We start from the raw sequence: 20990 nt of genomic DNA, 5'->3' as shown, positions 1-20990 counted from the left end.
GGTGGCTTGGCACGTAAGGGGCTAGAGGCCTGAGGCCAACCAACCCTGATTTCTCACAAGGCACACACCTGAGCAGGGATCATCTTGTTTAGAGCCCTGCACGGGACTATTTTTTAAATCTTACTCCTGTCCCATCCTGCCCATCCAACCCGCTCCCACATTGTTTCTTGCATATTTATCCCTCTTCCACCTGGAAAAATCTTCGGTCCCTCATGCTACTAAACTCCCTCTCCCCTCAAGAATGATCGGTTGAGATATATAAATAGAATTCATACACAATTTATGCCACTAAAAGAATAAAACAAATCTTGCTTAAACCATGTTTAAAATACTTTAACTCCTGATATAATAGATTCAAATCTCTTTCTATCCCTTGCTTAAATTTAAGTATTAAAACCTTTATTTAAAAAAAAAGAAAAACTTGCTTTGTGTTACTGGAATTCTTTTTCGGACACATTTAGGAGAGATTTGGTGTTTTCCTGCAAATTCACAAATTACCGCAGTCTGGTTTTTTTTTCCTTGCCCACCCAATCCCACCCACAACAAAGTACATTTTATCCACTCCCACTATTATGGCAGTGGTCCTGCAGGATCCGCAGGATCCCAGTCCCACTGCGGGGCTCTAACCTGTTTCTCCTATGAAGAGCAATGGAAAACTGCAGAGTTTGAGTTCTCAGAGGGTTTTCAGGGAGAACAAAGTGGATTATTGAGGCTAATGGGTGAGAGTAGGCTCCAGAAACCTGAGACTTGCAGAGTGAGACTACAGGCAGGAAAAGCATGGGAGAGACCTAATAGGGATGTAATGGGATGGATTTGAGGAAGAGCTGGAGAACTTTATTTTGAATGTTTGTTAATATCAGAACTTGAGTATGGATGGGAATGGACAAAAGGGTCTATGAATTATTGAGGAAGCCTCTGACAGGAGAAACTAAGGCAGGGGGGCTGTTGGCCATGAGGAGGTGCTCAGGGTATCCACCTGGGAACAGTTTCCGTGCTGAGATTGCCAAGAACAGTGCCAACTAGTGCCAATCCTGGTAGTGTTCTTTTGTGGTGAGGATATTTTTTCTTTAGGAATTGGACTGAGACCACATGTAAGTCACCAAACTGCAGTAACACTTTATTCATTATTAGAAACGGGCTAAATTTGAACAAGTGAAAGCCTCAATACACCACTACTGCCCCCTGAGATAGTCAGGTAACATTAACTGCTCCTTGTGGTATAAATATTCCTGCTTTTTTTTTGTAAAATATAAACATTAACATATTATTGTTTCAGGGCCAGCTTTTCAGTTGGTGTAAATCAGCATAGCACCAGCAAAGCCAGTTGGGGATCTGGCCCTTTGTTTTTAACATATTTCATAAAAAGTATAGGATTTAAGTGTGGCTAGATTAACCATGGAGGAGCAACATGGTTTATGGAATTTCCTAACTTCTGAGGGCTTGATTTCTCAACATAAACAGTGCATTAATGCTATTTTTTTTTTTGCTTGTAATGATAGTGGGCCGCTGGTAGCACCCACTGTTGGTAATGGTTGCAAAACAGTTTGCATTATTGTCTTGATAAATTTTAATCCCAGACGATATCCTCATGATCATCTAGTCTGAGATCCTTCTGTTTTTATATGTTCATATTTTTTCACTTTTCTGGGCTCAAGTTCTCAATGGAATGCAATGTCCAATTCAGAAAAAATTAGGAGAAAATCTTTTTTAGAGCTTGGGTATGGATATGTGGCATGAGTATTTTATACTGCCATGCAACAGACCCATCTATGAAATTAACTCCTGAACTGTTTGCATAGAGGAAACCAGATGCAAGAAGATATAGTAGGTGAGCCGGCTATGCTTTGAAATGGTAATTTGTCATACCCTTGCCAGCAGGTCCCTAGAAATTTAGCAAGATGTTGGGCTTTTTACCTTTCCATTTAAGGGTTAAAGAACCATGATAATTCTCTGCTTCTAGCAAAAATGGTTGTTAGAAGGACAAAAGGTGATTTTAAATGCAGGAAATTACATAGCACAAAGGGAATAAATGAGTGGAACCATTTGCCCATGGAGAATAGAGAATCTGATAAACTGCAGACACAAGTAATTTATGTGGAGAATAAACATTGCATAAAACTACATTGTTTGTTTTGTTTGGTGCATAAATAACACATGAATTCCATGGAAGCAGGCCACAGCTTTTAGGATTTGGAGTCTCATGTTTATTATTGCCCTATTTATTTAGGGCCTAATTCTGCATCCTCAGCTCCCGTGATAGACAAAGGGAATGGAGGGCAGTCAGCACCTCACAGAACTGGGCTCAGAGAGGGTATTTTTCATCTTAATTATGATTCAGTTCTTTGGATCCAAACATAGGCAAGTATTATTCTGAGATGTTGATTAAGGGCCAGATCTGCTAGCCTTATTTACGTTAAATGGTACCTTACTCCTGTAAGGATCTCCGTATCTAGACCTTGCGGTTACAGGGTCTTGGATGATGGACACCTCTATGTTGCCACTGGGGAGCTAGGTGAAGCAACGCCTAACAATTACTGGAGGGTTAGGCACCACAGGAAGTACTGCCCGAAGAGGCCAGTGCAATCGAACCCTGCTGCCCCCTGATCAGTTCACACCAACTGTTTAAACCAGGAAGTTAGCCTAGGGAGCTGTCTGAGCCACACTGCAGTCTTTGGCTGGCTGCTGCCTCAGACCTCATCTTTTGTCCCACACTTGCCTTTGAATCTGGCCTGCCTTGACCTTGATGCCCATTTCCTGACTTGGTTTGGTAACTAGTCTTGACTCCTGCTTTTGACCGTAGCCCAGCAGACACTGCTGGTCCAGCTGTCTGTGCTCTGGCCATTACAACTCCCTGAATAGTAGAATTGAAGTCAGTGGGGCTACTCATAGAGTAAGAAGCTGCTTGACAAAGAGTATCAGAATCTAGCCCATAAGATGCTCATCATAGAAATGCTAGTGCAATAGCTGGGAGCCAAGGTATATTGGTCTTGTATCAGGGACAATGTTAGACCAGATGGTCTCATAAAGAGCATGGAAATATTTGCAATAGACTTTAGCTTAAATATGCACTGAATTCACATGATTTATTTGGTTAGCTACAGACAAAGATGTAAATGAGCAAGCAGCATTTCAGCTTTCTTCTTTCTTCCTTTCTGGCTTGATAAAATTACATTGCCTGAGACATGAATTTCTCCATGAAATACAAACAATTAGCCAAAATTAAAACCAGCCATCTAGACTAAATCTTATGATTTCCTTGTTCAGAGAAAAGCCATAGAGATTAAAAACTGTGCATAATTATGAGTAAAATATGTTGTTTTGTTTTAAAAAAATGGGGGAATTATTATGTGGGATAACATGTCTGAACTGTAATGATAAAAAGAGACTGGAAATAGTCTTTTATTAAATGAGGTGTGGGCATGGTGGCTTATAATAGGTTGATTTAAACTTTTTGTAGTTCATTTCATCTCATTAAGTGAGGTTTTGAATACATTTATTAGTAAACCTGTTCTTGCAGTTAAAGGTCTCATAAATGGACTATTAATCTAAGGGATTAAATTCCAAAGGCCTCTCTATAACCTAAGTGCCTATTTAGCGTCACTTCTACCTGAAACAAGTGTCCCACCAGTGATATACAATACTTACTGATTTGGAATGAATGACTAGAAAATATGTCTTCCAGTTCTGTTCCCAGATAAGTATGAATTTGAAATTTGATGCCAGTGGAGTCTAACTGAAATCCCTTCGCCAAAGCCCACTGATGAAATGGAGGGCGAGGGGATGTGCCCACTGGCAAAGCCTTGGAACTTCCTTCTTAGAAGCCACGTATAACATGGAAACAAGGATTTGTGCTAGGAAAGGTTTTTTGGGGGGGTTTCTGTGACGCACCTTTTTCCCCCCATCTTGGTGTAGGAAAACAATAGAAAATCAGATGGTATTTGAATATTTTCCATTCACTCTCATACAGTTCTTGCTGTTGTCATTGAAATTTGTGTAAGAATAAAAAGGAACATCCTTACAGAGTAAACCCTCAGAGTTAGGGTATTTTTTGAGGATTCAAGGCTCCCTCCAAACCCCATCCAAATCAATGGCAGTCTTTCCATTGATTTCCATAGGCTTTGGATCAGACCCTAAATACTTATCCTGTGAGTAGGGCACACCTGAAAGGGATTTGCCTGAAAAGACTACGGAGGGTTCAAAACTCACTTGGCCCCTATCAACAAATAAGAACCAGTAAAACTGTGGTGCTGGGTCACAGCTGCTACTTCTGAGTAAAGTGAGGTGTAGCAGTTCCCAAAGCTCATCTGAGCATTTTGGTGCAGGCCTGTGAAAACAGTATATCCTCCCAGCTCCTCCAAATGTAATAAATTCCTGTCTAGCATTATCACATCACTTGGCACAGAATAGGACTAAGAGCTTTGGGGAAGGTTAACAAGATAATATTTTTGGTGAGTATCCAACTCTCTCTGTGTGTGTGTGTGTGTGTGTGTATATATATGTGTGTACATATACATATATAATCTTCAGCTCTGTCAGCCTCCTGATCTATGAGTGGAACCTAGCAGCTTGTTTCTTTGGGATCAGATTTTTCAAATTTGCCTAAGGGATTTTGATACTTGATTCCTATTAATATTAATAGAAATGGGGAATGGGGCATCCAACATTTAGGTGATTTCAAGGCTGTCTGTGGAAGAGGAACTGCAATTGAGATTGCTTGCCACGCCTGTGCTTGAGGGACACATACACAGAGTGTACGAGCTGGACCAAGGTCTCGACTAATGAGCAGGGCAACGAAGTGTAGGCTGTGGAGAGCCCACACATAGCTGGAACCACCCAAATGCGTGGGCTGTGCCTGGACAGACACAATATATGTGAGGAAGAGAAGTTAGCAGGCCAGAGTCTGAATGACATGATCAGGCAAACAACTGCAGACTTCGGTGAGCCTGCACGTGGCTGGGTCTGCCCATTAAGTGAGCTGAGCCCAGGCAGGGACAGTATCGGTGGGAGAAAGCTGGCTGCAGGGCATCAACTTACAACAGTTGAAGCAGCCATGGAGTTGCTTCTTGAAGCAGAAGGGGAGATGTCATTTTGTCTCTCTCGGCCAGAAGGCTTGAGACTGGCCAAAAGCCTGGAGAGACTGAGCCCCAAGGCTCCGTTGTACCTGTGAGGATTACCTGTCAAGTGAGCCCAGTCTACCTCCCCCCCGCCCAGCACGACCTACTTCACCCAAAATGGAGAACTGTTGGTTTCTCAGTGTTGGGGTAGCCAACCTATACCCAGGCCTATGCCTAGTAAGGCACATTAGCTCTTCACATTGCTCCAGTTCCACCAAGCAGCTAAGGCTTGTGGGGAGACTTTGGAGCATTTTTATTGTTTTTATCTAGTTAGTGGATATTTAGAGTTTATTGCTGTGGGATTGGCAGATTGTTTATTTATTTAATATTCCAAATTCCCTTGCCTTTTAATTTACCCCTTCTCTTCTTTTAATTTACCCCTGTCCTGTCAAAGGATACATTTTTTTTATCCTTATTTGTTGGTCCTTAATTTCCTGTGTACATAGTAATGTCCTAGAGGTCACTGGGCTATTAGTTTATGCACCCAGCCACTAGGTGGAGGCAGTGAAACAACCCCTTGGTCCTGTGGTGGGTCACAGCCCTAGAGGAGGGCAGAATAAGGAGCCCTATCACTCTTGGTAGCTCAGTAGTTCCCCCAGAAGGGGCTGTGACTGATATGACTAACACAATCATATCTTGCGACTGTAGTATTAACTTCATGAATGTTATCTGTACAGGTCATATGTATCATTGTGGGTTAGGGATTGTGTTCTGTGCCATGGAGGAGGGTTATTGCAGCACCTCCAGGCACTAAAAACAGTGGTGGGTAATTACTGCAGTTCCTGGGACCAGCAAAGAGTTCTAGAGATGCTTGCCACCTAGCTCCCCATCTAGCTCGCCACCCTGTCAGTTGGTTTGGATATACTGATCCTGGCAGGGTTCAAGAGCCTCAGAAGACAAAGAAAGAGCCTGGGTAAAGGGCCAGCTTGAAGTGACAGACAGGTCTTCATTTTGATCCAAAAAATGACATGCCTTTTGTCCAGAGGGAGGGGAAGAACACCCTGCAGGTTTGGAAGGACTGGAACCTGCCATGGATTACATGGAACTGGGGGTGGGGGAGGCACTGATAAGCTTAAATATACATTAGATCTTTTTATTGTTTTATATGCTGTCTCTGTATTCTCAAATAATGTACTCTGCTTTGGAAAACTTGTTTGGTTACTGGTAACTGTTGGCATACACTGACCATAGCCTTTGGAGAGGAAGCAAAGCACGGGGGCTGGAGAGTAGACAGACCTGCTGAGGTAAACACAGTGAAATGCAAGGAAGCTGTGAGTCTAAACCCCTGGTCAGAAGGGAAAGGAAGGGTCACAAGTCTCTATCCAGAGAGGTGACAGCTAGAACTCTAAGACCCAAGAGGGAATTTCCTGAGCAGTTCATGAAGGGGGATCAGAGGCACAGTTACCCCAAAACTGTGACAGGGCTACACAGGGGAAAAAAGATAGAAATTTAAAAAATGAAATCAGAGGTTGCCCTTAACATTTTTAGTTCTTCTAAAGTGGTTGGTGCTGGAAAAGGCATGGGCACAGACACTATGGGTCTGAAATGCTGGCTCTAATGGCTGAGATACACTGCCCCACACCTAATCCCTTCTATGAGGGACTTTGGGCTAGTGAGTCCATGCTATCTGAGGACCCTCTGGCTGGGGTTTTAGCCCACCCTTATTTTCATGCTTGCTTTTAAAGCATATGGTTCATGAAACTCACTCACTCACTGTCCTGACTCAGTAAGACTTTTTCTGGTGAGAGTGAATAAGTGAATTAAGCTTCAAAGGAATGAAACTTGTTACAAATCCACCTGATAAGCCTTTAGATCCAAAAGCTTATTGGCATAGTGGTGGTAGTGAATCAGCCTTTGTCTGCAACAAAAAACTTGGCTTCCCCATCTAGCTTGTAAAAGAGACACTTTAGTCAGGTGCTTTTTACAACTAAGCAATACAAACACGCACAACAGGAAAATCCTGGAGATTCTTTCAGTGCTCTGACTGCTGACGGTAGGGGATCAACCTGAAACTTGATTTGAGAAAGGGGCCAAGAATAATACACATTGCATTATTGTCTGTAATCAAAACATTGTCATGGTTTCCATTTCACCTTTGCTATTACAGGGTATGGTCAGAGCTAGTTTTCCTTCCACTTCTGCTCCAGGTCCTGGGTTTGCCTTAATAATTTTGCTGAGTTACTTCTCAGCATGGACTCCAGCTATCAAAACATTACAAATTGCTTTTAACTCCCTGGCATTTTTTTAAAGAAAAGTTGATTCTTGGTTGCCTTGGTGATGGGGGTTATGTCATTCACTCATCTGCCAGAGGAATTTTCTGTTTATTTCCTGAAAGTGTGAAAAAAGTGTGCTCCTAAAGTTTTGGTTGGGAAACCTTGGAGCTTCCAGACAGCATAATTAAGCAGTTCATGATGTGTGATGGGAGTAATCCCCCTGCTAAGTATGAGACTTAACACCCCCAAGCCCAAGGTAGGAGTTATTTTGAGACACTACACCATTAGGTAAATATATTTTATTAGTTTCACCAGCAACTTCTTACAGGAAATCTGTAAGGGCCAAATTCTTCTTTCTGTTTGGGGATTCAGAGGGGATAAGATGAGTGCAAACAGCAGCCAAATTTGACCAGTACCAGTGGAAGCAAAGACTGGCGCCTAAGAGAACGCCTTTTCCCAAATCCCACAGATGGCCTCTATGCCAATTTTGAAGTGGAGACCTGGGAGATGGGAAGCACAGCCTGAGCATACCTGCTCCTTGTAGAATCATTTACTACCATGTCTGTATGAAATTCCTAGAGGAGTTTAAATGAGCTTCTTTTCAGAATTAATTCTTGCTGCTCACATTTACCTCTCCTCCTGTGCTGAGGGAATAGTATATAGAGAAGACACAAATGGAGAGAAGTATGAATAAGTTGTGCTATGATGAAAGGAGGGACCCGGGGTACAATAAACTGAGATTGGCTCTTTCTTCAGATATCTCAAGATACAAGGGATTTCCCCATTGCTGTTGGGATATATGTACAGGGCAGGGTGCTGGTGGGATGTGAGGAGAGCACAGCTATATCCTTCTCTCCCGTTCCTTCCCCTACAGCACATGCACAAGAAACACCAATAATTTGTCAGCCAGCTGTCCCTGAGTGAAAGGGATACCAGCTAGTTTTCTCCTCAGCATTCACTACACCAGTGTGTTTGTATCAGGGTAGCAGCATGCCCCCTGTTTGTACCAGCACTTGTCATTAGAGCTATAATGAGGGAGTACATGGCACACCCTTCCTTGGGGTAGTAAGAACCACTGCAGCACCATGTCTTCATCAACCACCATTTGGACAGAGAAACTCTTTGCTCCTCTTCCAGAAGTAGTTGGTTCTTACATCCATTAAATTAAATTAAATTAAAGTGAGAACTAAGAAACTAGATGACAGACACTGGTCTTACTCAGCCCCTTGAGCATATTATAATTCTCTTTCTCGGTTAAGTCTCAGAAATCAGGTATATATTTGGTGCTAGTGGAAATCAGATCAATACCTGTGGACGATCTGATAATTGGCTTGGAAATGTGCCTCCTATGCGCTCAATGAACAGAGGAAACTTTTTTTTTTTAATTGTTTTGGAAAACTGCAGGGCAACTTTTATAAGTTTTCAGATTTATATATCCAGACCCATTTAGAGTTTTGCAATTTTTGTTTGATTTTGTTTTTATGTTTGGTTGTGATGGTTATTACACTCTTGTAAATGCAGATCAAATTAACATGGGCATGTAGACTTGTAATTTCTTTTCAGATAGGACAGACTGATTGCAGGGTAATTTCTGATAATGTCAGTGTGTGTTAATTGGAATTTGGTTTGGACACATCTACTGGGTTGTTTTGAAACTAGAAGTTTTGGATTCTAAATATCTAATTTCTTGGCTTGAACAAAGGCAAACTGGTACTATTTTAACAGTTAAATTTTTTATTTTCACATTAGCATTCTTGAAACAAATTAATCTTTACAATACACAGTGGAATGACAGAAGTATTTTGCTGATTGTTTTGCCACCTTTTTGCATTCTTTGTGCCTTCAGCTTCAAAAAGCCCATATCATGTCAAATTGGGGGCAGTGGGAATAAAGCTGGGCTCTCTTCAGGCAGCTTGACCCATTTTAGTTAGTCTGCATTTTTCTTTATATGTATATTTTTTGTTTCTTGTTTTCAGCATTTATGAATTCTTTTGCTCATAAACTGTGATTCAGACACAGATGGCATTTTTGTTACAGAAGCAGCATTTAGAAAACGAACCAAATAATTTGGCCCCTGGTCTGTCATTAGATTTGGTAGAAAGAAGGGCCCTCCACCCACCACTCAAATGTGCAATATTATTAACATTGCAAATGCAGACAGGGTTCCTTCCATATAAAAATCTCTTTGTGTGACATTGATGGGTGGATTTTCAGCATGGCGTGGGCACAATATGCTCCCATGAAAATGTGTACCCACCATTTGCACATGTAAATCCGGTAGTAAGAGGCACAAATATGCAGAATGGTATGAACAATTCAGTGTGCGGGTGCAAAAATATGGGCCCCAATTTTTATGGAACATACTGTGCCTGTATAAAAGGAGTCCCGATCTCAGCCCAGCTGAATAAATATATCTATATAGTAATTTAACAGTATCACTCATAAGCCCAGTTTGGTCCAGTTGGAACAATTGTTTGCAGACAGAGTTTGGGCCAGTTTCTCAGATGGTGTAAATCAGTGTACTCAATGGAGCAACTCCAGTTTGCACCCACTGAAAATCTGTCCCTGTACAGCTCACTCATTTCTTTCCATCCTTGTACTAAATTTCTCCTGTACAGATACTGTGGAGGTGATTGGCTTTATTTGCTCTTTGCATGTCACACCTGTGGCTCTTGAGCCATTAGCAAATCAATTAAAATGCATGCTTTGGAAGACTGTCTTGCCTCACTTATGTAACATGAAATACTGTTTAGTAATAAAGATCGTGTTTTTTCCCCCTTTTAATCACCATTTTTTTAATACATTCTCATTTCTTATATATTCACTTTAAGGCCTGATTCTCCCTGGCTATGATGTGAGGGCATAACTGTGGACCACATAAGGGCAATGCAGAACAGCAGTCCTGGTGCATCTTACTGCTCCAGTGTTGCACAGTGCTCCGATAGGGACAGGGTGGAGGTGTGGTTATACCCTATCCCTCACTTTATTGGCCGATGTACTGGAATTAGCCTGCACAGAGGAGCAAGCTTTCTTCTATAATAGTATATAGTAATAGGCATACTCCCCCCGAGGTCTAAGGAGCTCAAAGAAGCATTTTGCCTCCTGATGCTACTCAGTGTGATATGGATCTGTGCTTTCCTTACCCTGAACTATCCCTAGCACGTCTAATCCAGTCCTTAATGGCTACAGTGATTTATCCCTAGGTTAGAAATTCCCTACAATTTGTATAAGGAAACTCATGCCATGAAATTGACATTACAGCTGTAATAACAAATCACAATGCTTCTAAAAAGGAGGAAAAAATTGTTCCATTGCCTTCTTTCACACTTGCATTCCTTTCAGGCCTAAACCAAGTGTAATATTAATGTGAATGGACCTGCTCATGGGGATGATGTCTCTCTGTCTGTCTTTTACTAGGTTATCTAGAGACAAATACATAGGCAAGACAGATCACATGTACAATGTGGCTAAGCAGCTCACCTCAGCAATAGGAACCCTTTGTATTGGGTCCACAGAAGATGGGAGAAAAATCAACTTCTCATAACAAGCATCTTGAGTTTACACTACTGTCTTGAACTGAACATTTTTTACTTTAAGTTTCATTAACTACAATCTTAAGTCTAGACAAAACAGAGGAAAGTGTCAAAAATTGCAACATTCCTAGGATGTGGGTTTTAAGTTTGTTGTTATTATTTTGCTGGGTGAAGGACCAGCTGTCTGAGATGCTAAAACAAAACCCTCAAAAAGATTGATCACAAAATGGCAATTTACATTGGAACTGATTCTAAGACACAATATTAATTTTGTTCAACCCCCATCAGTAATTTATAAGTGGAAATTTGTTACTTGGAGATTAATATTCATTTGAAGCCAAAGAGCACAAGGGATCTTTCTCATTAATTTGTCTATTTCAGCTGAAGTCACAAACTCTGGGCATACAATAATATGTGTCCAGTGCTGATTCTCTTTTACTTTTCATGGGGCACACTATCAATATCTGACTTATAGAAATATCACTTTGAAAACTGATTTACAGTAGCCAGTAAAGGACATTAGCATTTTTTGTGCCTCGAATGTAATAACTAGAAGGGTCAGGGCAAAGGCCTGCAGATGTAAGAGACTAGATTTGCTTTTGCTGAGAAAAATAACTTCTGGTGCTCTCAAACCATGTTCCAGGTTAACTGAGTGCACTGAAGTCACAGTGATTATTACAGCCCAGGGGTCAAGTAGAAGTCACAGATGGTTTCGCTCCTCTGTGCCCTGCCTGTATGTTGAGGACATGAGTCTGACTCCAGTCCCTGCACAATCTCCCTTGCATAACAAAGGCCACAGATTCAATCTTTGTGCTGTGTGGTGAGTGGGTGAATTTCATGTGCAGGTACATAGTGTGATTTGGGGCAGATGTGGTCCTCTGGCCACAGAGCACACATGCAAAATTTGGAGGGAAAGACCTTGTTCTAGATATCTAATGGTGGGGACGGGGCTAAATTGAGTTGATACTGGAAAGTGAGTCTCCATGTTAATTATGGAGAGGCAGTCAGAACTGGAGTATCAAGAGGGAACTGTTCAGTAAAACTCATCTTTGTTTTTATTCGTCTAGGTGATGTGTTCCATGTGACACGGCCCAACAAGCTAACCTTTAAAGAAGCTAAAAAGGAGTGTGAGAAAAAGGATGCAGTTCTCGCCACAGTTGGAGACCTGCATGCTGCCTGGAGGAATGGTTTTGACCAATGTGACTACGGCTGGCTGGCTGATGGCAGCGTTCGTTATCCCGTGTCTGTGGCTAGAATCCAGTGTGGAGGAGGTTTACTTGGGGTGAGAACCCTGTATCGCTATGAGAACCAAACAGGCTTTCCCTACCCACATAACAAGTTTGATGCCTACTGCTTTCAACGTAAGCTTTTTTTATTGTGATTTTAAGAATGCATTTCGGTCACAAAAGGGTTTAACCTGCCATTTTGCTTGATTCCATTCCTTACAGAGCATGTATATTGTAACAAAAACATTTCATTACTGTAGCTTTACAGAACAAACAAAGAAGCCAAACGGAAACAACTCTGTTGAAATAACATTAAGGTTGATGGACAAGGCACTAAGGAGAGAAGAAATGTTGAGATAAGGTTTCATCTTTGCCCTCTTGTGCCTCAACATTGTGGTGCACATTTTTCAACAGCCTACCAGGATTTATTGGATTTCCTAGTGCTTTAGAATTGTAGATGATGCAATGCCTGGCCAAAGTGTGGCTGAGTTAAGGCATCAGGGCCTGATCTTGCAACCCATCCTTACTGCAGTATTCCTTTTTATTGATGTCAATTAAATCCTTATTCCCATGGCTAGTCCCATTAAAGTTAATGAGTAAGGAGTATTTGCATGACCAGATGTTAAATTACTGGGCCTTTAATTCAGGACTTCTAATTTCTTGGGGCCCGTTCAGTAAGGGTAAGTTATACCCACTCAGTGTGTCATTCTGGACCCCGCTAGTGGAGGCTGGGCCACAGATAGAGGTTGATAGCCTGCTGTAGAGTTGTATCTCTTAGCTCAAACAGTAGGGGCTCTGTTTTATGATCCCGACATCTCAGGTTCAAACCCCATGGCTGATGACACACCCATGGGCATGACATGACATGTTGACTGCTCTCAACTGTAAGTGAAGTCAGTGGGAGTTGAAGGTACTCAACACATTGGTGTATTGGGTCACCATGTGCTCTTGTCTTTCATGTTTTTGAATAGTTTTTTTTCTACTGTTTGTGGGTCAGATCTTATAAAACTGCTCACAGAAATAGTCCCATTGACTTCAGAGGGACTATCTACATAAATAGACAATTTTCATGCAGGATTGGGCCCAGACTCATCTACACAATTGAGTTTGTCTTATAGCTCAAGTGGGAGGTGACTCAATATATTTGCAATTTGTTTGCTTATGTTCATTTTAAAGTATGAAATTCACCCTGTTGTGGAGGGACTTCAGAAGGCCCTACAATGGGCTGGAATAGTGGCTGTTTGGAGGAGGTGGGTGTTTTGAACTGAAGGCTGGAACCCTAGTCCTCAATTTGAACACAGAATTTCACCTCCCCAGTCCAGTTGCTCTTCACTCACATAGAGTCTGGCTACTGGGTATTTGGTGTGTAGAGTGAATTTCACCTTATGAAAATAGAATTTGTACTTTGTACTTTGACTGTCCTTTCAAGAAGTTTTCCTTAAAGCGAATTTGAACATACCTTGGTGCTTATAAATATCCTTCATAAGAATTTGCATGGGATCATTGTTTTTTTCCCTTTGCTTTGTGTTTCAGGCAATGTTCACAGATGTAAAGATTTTATGAATTTGCAAACCAAAAAAAGACAATTTATATCTTCAATCCTTTTACATGAAAAACAATAAACAAAACTAATATGGTTTGGGAATACAGTGAATTGCTTCAAAATGTTTTCGCTAGCATTTTGAACTGCATTCAGTATTGTATCAGTACTAAATAAAACCAAATGCTACAGTCTGGTGTCACAGAGTTCACCATTTACCTCCCTTTTTTGTTTATGGAAACAAATATATATATGTGTGTGTGTGTTTGGGCCATATTCTCTACTCATTCAGGGACCAATCTTGCCAAATGCCTACTCAGAGAAACTCAATGCCCTCCCACTAATATCTAAGAGACTTGAAGGCACCCAGCTCCTCTCAGAAGTAAAGCTGTGTGAATAACTGATTTTTCAGTTTGCTAGCCATTCCAAAAAATTGAAAAAAAATTCATTTGGACTCCCCTCCAAATGAAATTTTTTTGAAATTTTTGGCAAACTGAAAAGTCAAAGTTTTCATTTAGGGTCAAATGAAATATTTTTTTGACCTGAAATAAAACATTTCATTTCACATTTGAGCTTTTTAAAATGTTTTCTTATTTTGCTAACTAAATGGAAGTAAATTTCAAAACGAAAAGACATTTTGAATTGAAAAATTGAAACGTTTTGTTGAAAAAATGCGGAAAGGAAATGTTTCAATTTTTTTCGATATATATATATTTTTTTGCATTTTCTTTTTTCTTCCAATCAAAACAATTGTGGTGAATTCAACACAAATTTACAAAATGTTTTGGTCAACCTGAACCTGCAGATTTCACCCAGGTGTCTCAGTACTCAGTACCTGGCAGGAACAAACTGTAATTCTTCAATGATCAGAAGGAGATTTTCCTGAGCAAGTGATGAGGAAGGAGGATGCTGAGTAAGATCTAAATCTAGTGGATCAGCTGATGTGAGCCTCTGTGTGAACACACAGGGGAAAAAAGGCTAGTATGAAACTTTACCTCCTATGACATGGTTCCTCAAGAACTATGCAGAATAGCACTACCTGTGCATCTGCTTGGCCTTCTTCCCTCAAGAGCAAGATTCCAAAAACGAGGCAGAGGAAGGTGGAGAAGCTGAGAACCTACCCGACCTCCGAATCAGCCCGCAGAACAGGCCCAGCATGCTGGTGGCAGCAGTCTGCTTCGATGGAGAGTGAGATTGCTCACTTTTGCTATACAAGAGGCAACACTAGAGACATTGTGAAATAGTTAAAAATCTCTCTGATAGCTCCACATTGTTCAGGACTGTGGTTTAAATGTCACAGTCTCGCCCAGTGTCCCCCATGAGAATGCAATACACAGTCACTGTGAGGCTCTGTGTGATACAATAATCCCTGATCTGAGGCTCAGACACAGCTGTTCCACATGGAAGTGGTTACGAGCACATCCTTCGCAGCAGTCACCATACTCCAATCTTGGTTCCTAAAAACCTTACACAAACCTGAGTACGATGCCTAGTGCCCTGTCAGTATTTTCATAATGTGTCTTGTTATGTTTTCCCCCTAATGCTTGAATATTGGCATTAAGGGGACTTGTGTTAACGAAAAGTAATTTAAAAAAAATTGTTACATTCATTTATTAGATCAAAGGCTGCTAATTGGAAACACACGGTGTTCCTCTGGACGGCAAAACCAAGCAGAGCTATCTAGGTAGCACCCGTGCCTAAAGTCTGCAAAACAGATGTTCATAGAGTTGAAAGCAGTGATGTCACATTTTACTGTGTCCCAGTAGTTTCCTCTGCCTCATAGATTCCAAGCCAGAAGGGGCCATTGTGATAATTTAATCTGACCTCCTGTATACATAGGCCAGAGAACTTCCCCCAAATAATCCCTAGAGCAAATCTTTTAGAAAAACATCCAATTTTGATTTTAAAATTGTCAATGATGGAAAATCCATCACAGTCCTTGGTAAATTGTTCCAGTGGTTAATTACCCTCACTGTCAAAAATTTATGACTTCTTTTCAGTCAGAATTTGTCTAGCTTCAACTTCCAGCCATTAGATCTTCTATAGTGAAGAGCCCATTATTAAATATTTGTTCCCTATGTAGATACTTATAGACCATAATCAAGTTACCCTTTAAGCTTCTCTTTGTTAAGCTAAATAGACTGAGGTCCTTTCCCCATCACTATAGGCATGTTTTCTGGTCCTTTAATCATTCTCATAGCTCTTCTCTGAATCATCACCAATTTATCAACATCCTTCTTGAATTGTGGGCACCAGAACTAGTATTCTAGCAGCGGTGTCTCACCAGTGCCTAATACAGAGGGAAAATAACATCTCTACTTTTATTTGAGATTCCCCCGTTTATACATCCCAGGATAGTATTAACTCTTTTGGCCACAGGGTCATGTTGGGAGCCCTTGTTTAGCCCCCAAATCTCCCTTGTACTACTGCCTGAAAGCTGGTGACATTCCCATTGACTTAATGTTTTGAATGTTACTTGTGTTTTTAGTATGAAATGAAATGGCAGTGATTAAGGACCTGAGTTCGCCACTTTTACTCACGCTGAGTAATATCATCCTCTATGAGTAGTCCGATTGGAATTTATGGGACACATGCAAACATATGCTTCTCAGCTCCAGAAAGACTGATTCTAGCCCTTAGAAGCCAGCTAGTGGATTGGATTTTTCAAATGCTCCAAAGCAACAGATCTGTGCCAAAGAAGGCATCTGTCTTAATGATTATCAAAACAAATTTTGTATTTAAAAAAGGAGACATCTCTTTCTTCAGTCCAGCATGAAGTCTTTTTTGTGACTAAAACTCTCTGGTGGAAATTCTATATATATTGAATTTAGTTTTTCAGTTAAAGTTAGAAGAAACCTCCAACCCACATTCTGAAGATTGCTAGTCTAAAAACTGAATTAAATAGATTATTTAAAAAAAAATATATATATAAGAAATCAGAAACCTGGAGAGTAGATTTAAATTACAAAACAGTAGTTATTAGCTTCAAATAAAATCACCACCCAGGTGATCACCCAGGATCACCACCCACAAAATCTAGCTGTAGTACACTTCAGTTTAAAATTTACTCAGTTTGGTTTCCAGTTGCAAAACCATACTATACAAATAGTCTTGATTCTGGAAAATAAAATGGGCTAAGATTAATTATTTGAGATTTAAGTCTAAAATCTTGTTTTTTAAAATCACTTTGATCGTGTATGTTTTTTTTCTGCTTTACAGAAACCATATGGCTCATTATCTTTAATTTTCTTGTTGGTTGCTAACAGATCTCTCTGAAGTTTCTTGAAGTTTAATCTCTACTTTATTAATTGTTTTATGGTGTTTATTTCCCTAAGCTCATGTTTAGTCCCCAATTCTGTAAGACACTTAAGATCATGCCTAAAGTGGCAACATTTGAACTTAGAGTTGCTCACATACTTTGCTGAATCAGGGCTATCATCAAAAAAAAAAGTCTTTTATCTAAGATTGCTTTTGGTGGGAGAGGGAATGTTTAAAAAAAAAAAAAAAAGAATTAATTACAGAGCAAAATTTGCTGAACACTGATGCTCAGCTGCAGTAGAACAAAATATTATTTCAGCCAAAAGTGACTTCATTTCTAATGGATACTGGTTTTATGGCCACTTGTTACAGAGAGGAAAAATTGTTTTTTTCTTTTCTTAGGCCTTGATCAAAAATCCACTGAAGTCTGTGTGAGTCTTTCCACTGACTTCATTAGGCTTTGGATCAGGCCCTTAATACTGCAGCAGCTAGAAAGTAAATCATGGACTACTTTTTTGTCAACCATTGATCAAAGTATGGAGGGTTATTTTTTCTTATCTGCTAAAAAAGTGGAGTTGATGAGCTTCTGCATTTTGAATGGTAGGGATACTGTAAGTTGCTGGGCATGTTTCATAAGGTAGTAATGTGTAATGTATCTAGAGACTTAAGTACTTTTAGGCCTAAATTTAACCATGTGAGTAGTTCTATTGATTTCAAAGGAACTATTCAAGTGCTTAAAGTTAGACACATGCTTCAATACCTTGTTAAACTGGGGCCTAAATATCCTGAAAATATATACCTATTTTGTTTGTAAAATGTAAGTAAAATTAGAATTGTCTGCCTCCAGAGAGTAAATCAGATATAACTTTCTTATTAAACTTCTCAGTTTGTGGTCTCAAAGTTAAAGCATTTTGTTCTCAAGCCATATAGTGTATTTTCCTAGATAAAATTATTAGGTCTTAATATTACTCCACTATTTTAATGACCTTATTTAAACAACAGTGAATAAGAAGGAAGAAAGCTGTTCCAGAGTGAAAGCATAAAGTAAACAGTTGGAGAATGAAAAAGTACAATATCTCTACCAATTCACATAGGGTCCTTCCAAAATCAACTTCATTCAGGTTGTTTTTAATATAAAAGGAATCAATTGAAAACAATACAGGATAGCCTTTGATGTAAGCAATGAGATAACTTGCTTTCTTGCTGCTAAAAGATTCATGCATTTTATTAGGAAAATCTGCCTCATGTCTCACATCAGAAGAAGCACAAAGACAGCCCATTGAACACACTGTGCAAGGAATACTGTAATACAAAACATCTGGATAGAGAAGCAAGTAGTTAAAACTGGAGTTGGAGCCTATTAAAAAAAAAACAACTTTTTTTTTTTTTGTAAAGGCAGAAAGAAATGCTGGTAGATGTCTTCGCTAAGAAGAAGCATCTGTGTCTCAGCTAACTCTTCTCGGTTAAGTTTACAAATCTGAATCATATCCATGAAAAATTTTATAAATCATGTTAGTGATAAAGCACTTATTTAGTGTAGCTGAAACAATTCTAGAGATTGTGTAATTCAGAACTGCTCCTTGGATTTCAGTGGGGTTCTGCCAATTTGCACCAGCAGAAAATTTGGCTACCGAACTATAAACCACATAGAATTTATATTGTGTTCTTCCTCTTTAAGAAACAAAATCCTTTATTGTTTTTGTTTTGTTTCTTTGTTAGAATTTGCGGAAACAAATGCATTTGGTCTTATTTTTTGGTTTGTTTATTTCTGCTTCCTCATTGAATATCTGAAACTTTTTATCAAGAGATTACCAGTTAATAAGTAATGAATAATAATGGCACATCAGGCATGAATTTGTTAAATTTTTGGATTTGAAAACATTTTAATAAAAACCTGACAATCACCTAAAAAGTCACAAATAACCAGTATTACAAAGCCCTCAAATACCTGTGAATCAAATTTTGCCTTTTTATTCATAAATATATTTTTTGATGCTGACTTTATTTTCTATTTTTCTGCAGCTCTATTTAATGTTAATATTCTTTAAAACAAACAATAATCTTTGTGCTCACTTGAAAATATGTTAAGTAGAGGTTGGCTCACACTAGATTTTTATATCCAAATGCTCTCAAACTTCTGGATCCTGTTCCAAATGTAATGAATGACTCAAACTCCATACTAGGTATGTACTAAGCCATTGGATCCTAATACTCTGAACTTTGAAGAAGTTTGGATCTGGATTTGGATCCAGATCTAGATCCAAATTGTCTGAGATAGACAACATCTGCCTTCAACTGACTAGTGTATATACAGGTATTCTCAGAGCTAGGGTACATACTGAATACTTCTGAAGATTTGGGGCCAAATTCTGCTTTCACACTAATGTAAAACTGGAGTAACTGGAATTACTCCAAACTTACTTTGGTGTGGTAGCAGGAATTACCTACCTTCAGCATCCTGCTGACCACATTTTAGAGACAGTGAAATGACACACACCAAAAAGGTTAGCAAAATTCATTTGATTGACCACAAAGGGCTGCATTTTTAAAACAGTGGGGCTTTCTTGCTCATATAAGATCTGTATTTTTGTGTGCAAAGCTTATGTGGAGCTAGGCAAATTCTGTACTTGTGGATGCAACTGAGTATTATCATGTACTATTAATCATCTGACTTGCACATGCAGTGGAGGATTTTGCACATGCAAATGCAGGTTTGCACATGCTTCTACATGCATTTTTGGTGGACCCTAGTCAGCCTCTAGTTCTTAATAGGTTTCCTATAATTTCCACATCTCAAACACCTGAGCTGAGGCAAATCACTGTACATTTAGATGGGGTTGCCTGGGAACACACTGTATTTATTTTCCACTTCTCCACAAAAGAAAGGAGATGCAACTGTTTTTATTTTTTATAGAAATGTAATAACAATTTCACTTACTCTCAAAGAACTCAAGTAATTTAGAACTCAAAGAGCAATAAATCCATTTTTGGTCATAATATCCCCAAAGATAAAATCCCAAGTCTAAGATCACTCAGGTAAGGTCTATGCTCTCCCTAGTGAAATGTTAAGAGGTTTTTTTACTGTAATGCTCATTTGAATATAAAAGGAATGAGTAAAAAACTTCTTTACAAAAATACTAAAATATATCAACACATAGGTAGAGAAAGAACCAATACACTGATAAGAAGGAAGAGTACTGTTGGCTATAGCACCATCTCTTTTTGCCTTCTCATCACCAGTTTTACATTCATCTGTACTGTTTCAGAACAAATTTGAACAGATATTTCAGCTTTTTTTTTTCTCGCAGCTCCCTGCTCTGTAAATCTGTGTATTCTTACTTCCAGAAATTGCCTACATCCAGCATCTTGCTGACCCCCTCTTTGTCTACCTCAGTGTATAATCTAATAATTTGTCTGTAAGGGCAACATTTTCAAACTCTGGTGTGTGAAATTGCAAACATACATTTGTGTAGGCCTAATATATATACATAATATGCATAAACAAAAGCTTAAACCCTGCTCAACACTATGAGCGTGTATTGTTGCTCAGGGGTGTGGAAAATCTTTTACTTCTCTGTCTGTACCATTACCTAAAAATCTTTTTCCTATGTTCCTTAAATTCCAGATAACTTAGTGGATAGTAGATTCTTCTTTGCTCCATCCTTTGGAATATCTCCTTCCTCTAAATGTGTCTCACTGAATCCTATCCTATCGGCAAAGTCGCTGCTGTCAGATTGACCTAACTGGATTGATTGAGCGGTCAAAGAAGACCCGCTCAATCGATCCAGAAGTCGATGCTGGTAAACCAACCCCTCAAGTGGCATAGCACTGCGTCAATGGGAACATGGTTCCCGTTGGCGCAGTGCAATGAAGACGCGGCGCAGAAGGAAAGCACAGCAGTCGATGGGAGTTATGCAAGGTACTCTGCATAGTTTGCGTAACTCTGCATAGTTTGCGTTTACTGCCACCGAATCGCCAGGTAAGTGTAGACCAGGGCTCAAACCTCATCTTTCTCCCTGACCCCAGCCCTCAAGTATGAATGCTAAATCTTTCATATCATATACTGAGTTTTTGAGTTTTCCTGAGCTCATTCATTAACTCTGAAA

The 20990-nt window shown here is 39.6% G+C and overlaps 1 protein-coding gene across 1 annotated transcript in view; it reads left to right on the top strand.

The window, feature by feature from the left end:
- The window catches only part of LOC137166692 (versican core protein-like), a 129450-nt gene that overhangs the window by 37210 nt on the left and 71250 nt on the right, over positions 1-20990 (top strand). The window contains exon 6 of the mRNA XM_067568539.1: positions 11928-12221. Within this exon, the coding sequence (XP_067424640.1) occupies positions 11928-12221 (294 nt within the window). The remainder of the gene's footprint in view (positions 1-11927; positions 12222-20990) is intronic.

This window comes from Emydura macquarii, unplaced genomic scaffold (genome assembly GCF_026122565.2).
Source record: "Emydura macquarii macquarii isolate MOO-44397 ecotype Brisbane River unplaced genomic scaffold, CSIRO-AGI_Emac_v2 contig_2897, whole genome shotgun sequence".
Taxonomy (NCBI): domain Eukaryota; kingdom Metazoa; phylum Chordata; order Testudines; family Chelidae; genus Emydura; species Emydura macquarii.
The sequence above is the reverse complement of the archived record's forward strand: the minus strand, read 5'-3'. Positions and strand labels throughout refer to the sequence as shown.